Source organism: Falco biarmicus, chromosome 10 (genome assembly GCF_023638135.1).
Source record: "Falco biarmicus isolate bFalBia1 chromosome 10, bFalBia1.pri, whole genome shotgun sequence".
Classification (NCBI taxonomy): Eukaryota; Metazoa; Chordata; class Aves; order Falconiformes; family Falconidae; genus Falco; species Falco biarmicus.
The window spans coordinates 16,259,007-16,266,121 of record NC_079297.1 but is presented as its reverse complement, the minus strand read 5'-3'; the positions used below and the strand labels follow the sequence as shown (position 1 = coordinate 16,266,121).

Sequence of the window (7,115 nt, the reverse complement as noted above, 5' to 3'; positions counted from 1 at the left end):
TCAGCTGTTCAGACTTAAAGAGAAAAAAATAAACAAAACAGGTTTGAGGTCAGCTGGATTATGTCACGTTCGTCCTCATCTGTTTTTAAATAGCTGTTATATAAACTGCAAAGTCGTCATGCAGAGACAGCAAAGGTTCCTTCTGAAAATGCAGGGGTGACAGGTAGCGGGTGGCCTCCCGAGCAGCCCAGGGACTCTCACTGCTGATGGTGGCACTGGGGACTGGTAGCTGCCTTACCTTTGCAGAGCGAGGGAGAGCCGCAGCTTTTCTTTTGCAATGGCAAACTGTGCCTCCAGGTTGCTGTGCTGCAAGGGGAAAGGGAAGGGTGTCCCCCCACCAGGACCCTGTTCCCCCCCAACTACCCCAGCCCGGCAGGACCCCCTGCCCAGGCACCTTCCCAATATATGTCCCTGCCCACTGTCCCACATCTCTGGCTCCAGTGTTGGTGCAGGTTTGCTGGGTCAGGACAGGGGTGACCACAGCCAGCCCTTGCCAGCTGCAAACCCCTTCAACTCACAACATCCAGGACAAGAGGGATTTTTGGGAGCAGAGTCTGAAGGGGAAACCCAAAACTCAGCGGTGCTGAAGAGCTGCACAAAGCTTTTGTCTGTGGTTATGGTCACCACCGGTGCTTTGACTCCCTGCATTTCAATCACCACTGGCTGTGATGAAGGCAGCACCCTGGAAATCTGTACAGTCAAAGCAAAAGGGTGACATTCGCTCTCCTGCCCACTTCACGGCTCTGGGGATTGTCCTGGTGGGTGCTGAGCATCAGTCACGTTCACCAAAGTCAGTGGCAGTCAAGCTGGTCCATACTGTGCAGTAGTATGTCCCTTAAATAATCTTATTAATAACATTTTTACTAATAAAATTATGAAAGCACCTGTTTGACCTTGCAGTAAAGGTTCCCAGCGTGTCATTGTGAATGGAGAGCAGCTTTATCTGCTGCCCTAAGTAGCCTAAGATGTCACACAGACCAGTAGGATCAAGCCAAGTCCACCCACTTCAGTAACGAGGGTTCCAAGCATCATAGTCACCAGTGGGGGAAGCCCAAGAACCTGTTGAGAAAGTGTCAGGGGGCAGGGACCTAATGCACTCACACTTGGGGGAGTGGGGGAGTTTAACATGGGGAAGGGAAGAGGCATTGACAGCACATGGATCTGCCTTGTATTTGAGTGTAGATTTCTTAGTGGTGTCTTGAGGAAAATCTCAAGCCCTAATCACCCACCATGTTATTGCTGATCTACAGGTTGAAGGATGACCGCAGGATAGAGAGCTCAGCACTCAAGAAGTTTGCAGACAGGATGAGCCGGATAGCAGCATCCCTCTTTGGTGGCAAACAAGTAAGAGGTAGCTGCTCCATTGGAATGTCAACCTCCTTCCCCTCCTTTTCATGGAGAATGGTCTAAAAGGACCAGTAATAAGAGTAATGTCAGAGAGCATTTGTCTCTGCAAAATCCATGTCAGGATTTGCGTTTGGACCAGGCCCAAGGTACTGGATGCTTTGCTCTGTAGTCTCAACAATGAAACAGAGCAATAAACTCCAGAGAAAACGATGAGCTGAGGAGGCACTTAGGTGTTATAATGCAACCAGCACATCTGCACCCCTCCCAAAGCCTCTGCTGCCCAAGGCTGAGGAGGACAATGCTTCCTAGCAAATGGATGTCAGAAACATCACTGCTCCAAGACCTGGCACTAGACAGCAGCACTCAGCTTCAAATCCAGCTCTATGAAAGTTTCATTGGTCATGGGGGCGGGGGTCAGCAAAGCGTATTGGAGGGTCCCAGCAGACCCAAGAGGGATTTCGGCTGCATGGAAACAAAAAGGGATGCTTGACCAGAAGGTGCATGCTCTGTGGTGTGGGGAGAGTGCTCACCAGTGCCAAAACCACTGGTTCACCAGTGCCAGACTGCTGCGTCATGAGCACTACATGCCATTTCCAGCTTTGGTGGGCTCCAGCATCCCTGCCAGCTTCTGTGGTGCCAGGCTTTCCCGAAGCTGCACCAAGGAGGGGTTGGATACTTGTGTGGCCCCGGCTGGGGTTTGTCCGCACCTGCTCCTAGTCAGAGCTCAGCAGATTGCCTATCCTTGGTGATAGATCTGCACTTTCCCTTTGCCAAGGGAAGGGGAGGAGATGAGTGGGTGGGTGGATGGATGGATGGGTGAGTGGGTGGATGGATGTCAATTTACAAGTCATGGTGGTGAATTTTGCATTCACAAGATTGAGCGCTTCATCCACAGCTGGACACAAAGTGTCAGAAAACCTTGCACGGAGGCTTCTGGTGGGAGAAGAGCTTTGCCAGAACAGTGCAACTCGAACCCAGAAGCACCAGAACCCTCCACTATCAGTCACTCAGACAAGAGTTTGACTCAGTTTTCTCTGTCCCTGGTTGAAGTGAGTTACTCTGGAGTAAACCTGTCTTAAGCTGAGTGATGAACAGGGCCAGGCCCTCCACAGATATCTGACTAAACCAGACAGACTTTATGACACATTAAGAGGCTGCAAATCTGCCCTTTGACAAGCCTTTAGGATCAAGCGTGCTCAGCATCGAGTTCAGCTCTGCCTGGGCACCGCATCTCTGACCGCCGAGCTGGGACGAGGAGGCTTTAGGTAGTGACAGTGCCTTTGCTGCGGGTGTTGGCTGCATAAAACCAGTAATTGCTCAAAATGCTCCCTTTTACCAGCCTGCGAGCTCCCTTCTGCAGCAAAACTGTGAAACCTGTTACAGTGCAGTGAGGAGGAGGAGGAGGAGGAGATGATCTCCAGGAAACAAGGATGGGAGGAGGATTGGACTTACCAGAGCCAGCAGCACTTTCTGAAGGGTGCTGTCCAGAAACATGTTCATAACTTCAGGCAGCATGCTGGGCAGAGAAAACACGTCAGCCGACACAGCCACTATGCACATAGCAATAATTATTTACTAAAGATCAAAAGGCAAGGAAGTCAAGCACTAAAGAAACCTGTCTGGTATGGATTAGGCCAACATATGGCTAATCTGTGATAAAAGATGTTTTCTTTCTTTACAAACCTTTTCTCAAGAATGCCATCTTCTGGTTTTACGCAAAGCTAAAGAACGTTTCCATGCCTAAAAGAAGTTCCGATACCCCAGGAGTGCAGCCCTTAAATGAGCACTGATGCCAAAGACAAACACTGCATAGAATAACACTAAAGCTGGCCTGAATTTGTCCATAAAACATTTTGGTTTTCCTAGTGGAAAAAATTAACAGTAAGAACTATTTGTGTCCTGTAGAAATCCAAACTTAGAGACTGAAAGATTTAACAATGCCTCTCAGGCAACATTAATACTGGTATATCACTGATGTCCTTTGGGACTCACCTGCTGGGCAGGTTGGTTTTAACGCTAACGAGAGCAATGTGGCAGTTCTTGGAGCTGAACCTGGGGATGCCCATGGCGTCCTGCCACAGCCGGCTGCTGGCCGTCGGGTTTGCTGCCAGGGCAATTTCCATGTTTCCTCCTATAAAGCTGCTCAGAGCAAAGCTCAGTCACCGTGGGACAAACCCTTGGCAATGAGCAAGCCCACCCCAGCCTCAGCTCCTGCTCACCTTTTCCCAGCGATGGTCATTTGGACTAAGATGGCCACGAAGAGCCCCAAGCCCAGCAAGAGTGCCAGCGCTATCACCGGGGGACGGAGATCTTTCACTTTCAGCCTGCAGGAAAAAACCAGAGGAAAACAGCTGGGAAGAAGGAGCCTGCAGAGCAGCCAGGTCAGGCTGCTTATATCAAAGTCACCTATCACCGATATTGCCATCGCCATCTTCATTCTCCACTCCTTGTTTAAACTTTCAGTTTAAAACCACTGTTAAATTTAGAAATGTGTTTCTTCCAAACAAAAAGCTTGCACTGTTTAATTTTGAAAAAACTTGGGAAAAAGGTGTTTTGATGTTTAAAATATCTCCATGCTTTCACCCAGCACAAACCTGTGGGGTAGAGGGCCAGCTCTGATCCCCCAGAAATCCTGGGGTTTCCTCAGAACATCACTGGTAAGAGCTGGGCACCCCCAGCCTGGAGAGCAAACCCCACCGGTGCTGCAGAGCTGCTGCAGCCATCCCCGGCCAGTGCTGAAGCAGGAGCTGACGCGCTTTGTTGCCTTTAAGTTATAGTTTCTTCATGTATTTGTGGACACAACCAGGCAGAAAATCACCGGCTTTAATATCACACTTGTTAGCAGGGAGTGATTCATTTCTGCCTCCGGGCTGACACTTCCCAACCTTCTGCTTTTATTTTCTCATTCCCAGTCTCAGGCTCACGTTGTAAGGCTGCTAATCATCGCTCACCCCGAGATGCCTTTGATGGGTTTGGTGTTCGGCGCTTTTTTTTGTGGCTTCTGCCATTTTCTGCAGAACATCACTCTCATTCAGAGCAGTGGAGACTGTTGGAAGATTTGCACGAGACGAGGAGTTCAGCACAAAATCCCCAGGGAGGAGCCTGTGCTGGAGGGTGAGGGGACTCAGCATTCCCCACTACACCCTATAGAATGTTGTTATTAACAAATCCCAACAGCAGGATGTTTTGTGTGTTGTAAATTCAGATTACGAGCAATCTCCGCTGTCCCTGGGTAACAGTTGGAGCTCAGCAGGTACTTGCTGCACACACATCATGATTTTAGACACAAAACACTGGCACATTTTCAGGTTCCACCTTACCGTGCTGCACACCGGTGAGGCAACCTGTGTGCCCACATTGGGGTGTCACAGCTGAGGGGTCCTGCTTGCAGCATCCCACACAGGAGGTGCAGGCCACGGGGAAGTGGCTTCTGCTGTGGATTAAGGGCAGCTGCTGGAGCCCGGCCAGCCGGCGGCACCCTGCAACTGGGGATGTGCTGGGGATGCAGGCTGCGCGGGCCAGGGATGTGCTGGGGATGCAGGCTGCGTGGCACTGACAGGCAGCTTCCCCGCTGCACTGCTGCCACGTGTCCACGCATGGATGCTACCATGGCTGAGTCAATCATTCCAAGATCAATCCTGATGATTGCTCCTGGGCCAGCAGCTCCTCCTGACCATGCTAGCCAGCCACCGAGGAATAAAATGCACCAAACCCTTGACATCTTCCAATCCAGTACAGCTGCTCACGGAGCTCCAGAGGCTTACAGGAGTGTGCGGACTTCAACAGACAGAGAGAGACAATGAGCTGGAGACTATTCCCAAACCACAGATCAGGGGCTAAACACTGCACTCATGCTGGAGGAAAGCAAACAGGGCTCTGTGCAAGTCCAGCAGAGCTGTACTAGGCCAACACACAGCCTAAATACAAGAATCACTTCCCAAAATTCAGACACCTATGGACACCCCAGAGCAGCCCCATAGGGGCGTGCCTGTGTCCTGCACCACCCACCCCACGGTCAGTGCCTAAACAAGATGCTAAGCATTCCCCTTAGACAAGCACCAGAGCTGCTCATGATGCCTAAAATCTGCCACAGAGAAAGGGCTGGAGCTGCCTGGTGGAACACATGGCCCACTGGATCTCAGGGCCACCCTGAGCCCTGTCCATAGGAGCAGCAGGAGACCTCATGGCTGTTGGCCATGACAGGAGTGGGATGAGCCTTTCCAGGGACTGTCAACACAGCTCCACCAGTCTGCTCTGGCTTGGCCCCTCATTTCTTGCTTGCACCAGAGGGAAATGATGTGATCTGCTGCACCTTGCCACAGCAGGGACTTCTGGAGAGAAGGACCCTGCCATCACCTCACCTGGAGAGTCCCCAGAGGTTGTCCAGGCTCTGCACTGACCTTCTGGAGAGAGGCAAGGAACAGCCCACATATAAACCCTGGCCGAGAAAGAGGAAAAACCTGAGAATTAAAGGGCTGGGTAACAACTGTGGTGTAACCTAATCCCCAACTGTTTCTGGCAATACAAGTAATTTCACTAATAAATTCAAAAGTCTGGGTAAGCCCTCAGGCTTTGGGTACCAGGCTGAAGCCAACGCTTTTGCTCAATGCCCAGGATTAGCCAACAAAGACTTGCACATTGAGTCCAAAGAAAAACCTGATCTGTTTAATTACATGGTACAGACAGAAGCAGGGGGTGAGGAGAAACCTAAGATGTGCAATGGTAAATTCTGCTTTTGGAGACACCCGTGTAACTGTGGCTCTCACTCCCCAAAAGTTCATAGAGGTTGTGCAAATGCTGCTGGAGCATGTGGGATTTGCTGGTGCATAACCCAGTGGAAATTGTGAGAAAGTCAGTAATATTCTTAGTGATTTCAAACAGGGTTGACGTGAGGCTGAGAAGAGCTGTCATCTGCCCACAGAATGGGCTTCTCAGCCCTGTCCCCGTTCCACCACGGGACAGCCATGCATCCTACCAGACCGCAGACAGGCTGCACAAGGCTCACCTCCGGGCTGGCCATGCTGCTGCCATTGCTGTGGCTGCCCGTGAGCCAGACCTGCCTGAGCTGGGGCTAGTGGCCACCATGGTGTCCTCTCCTGTCCCCTCCCGGGTACCCCACTCTGCAGGACCTGGCTTTGGGAGTTCACCCCAGTGGGGTCCTGCAGCACTGAGTAATTTATTTCCTCTCTTCATTCCTGTATAAAACATGTAATGAGGTTTAATCTGTCATTACCTTCCTCCCAGTGATGTATTCGGTGGCTCTCTGCTAAGCCCGGACAGGGAGATTTACATCTTATCTAACAGGAATGTAAGATTCATAGATAACACCCAGTGAGGAACACATCATGCCAGAAAGACACTTTTGTGCTAGTAATTTGATCAGCTATTATGCTATAAGTTGACATCTAATTAAGGCTCCACAGGGATCATTGGGTCCAGAACGGCTCTTCAGGAGGAGAAAATCCACCTCTAAGCACCATGGTGCCATCTCCTCCCAGCAGCTTATCCCCAGACCCTTGCACTGCTGTAAGTGATACTAATGCCTCACAGATAAATCTCCAGTGCTACCCTGGGGAGAGCTGCCAATATTACCTATGCTCGAACAAGGTATAGCAGGGGCAAATTTCCAATCACTACTCTAAAACACAAAAAAAATTTCTCAGACACTTTTCTAGGTTGTGTCCATGTCCCTACCAAAGTTAGATGCCACAAAGCACCTCCTGTGACCCCAGGGGACTTGTCTGCAGGTTACAGCCTGTCAATGGATT

General features: G+C 50.5%; 1 protein-coding gene across 1 annotated transcript; it reads right to left on the bottom strand.

Moving 5' to 3' along the window:
- Positions 1–5,068, bottom strand: BPIFB6 (BPI fold containing family B member 6). The gene is given in 12 exon segments (XM_056354491.1): positions 1–13; positions 239–306; positions 568–690; positions 1,006–1,059; positions 1,230–1,406; positions 1,703–1,809; positions 2,192–2,280; positions 3,340–3,486; positions 3,567–3,671; positions 4,299–4,340; positions 4,342–4,454; positions 4,955–5,068. Coding segments are annotated over 12 exon segments (1,152 nt in total).
- Between the last annotated feature and the right edge of the window lie 2,047 nt (positions 5,069–7,115).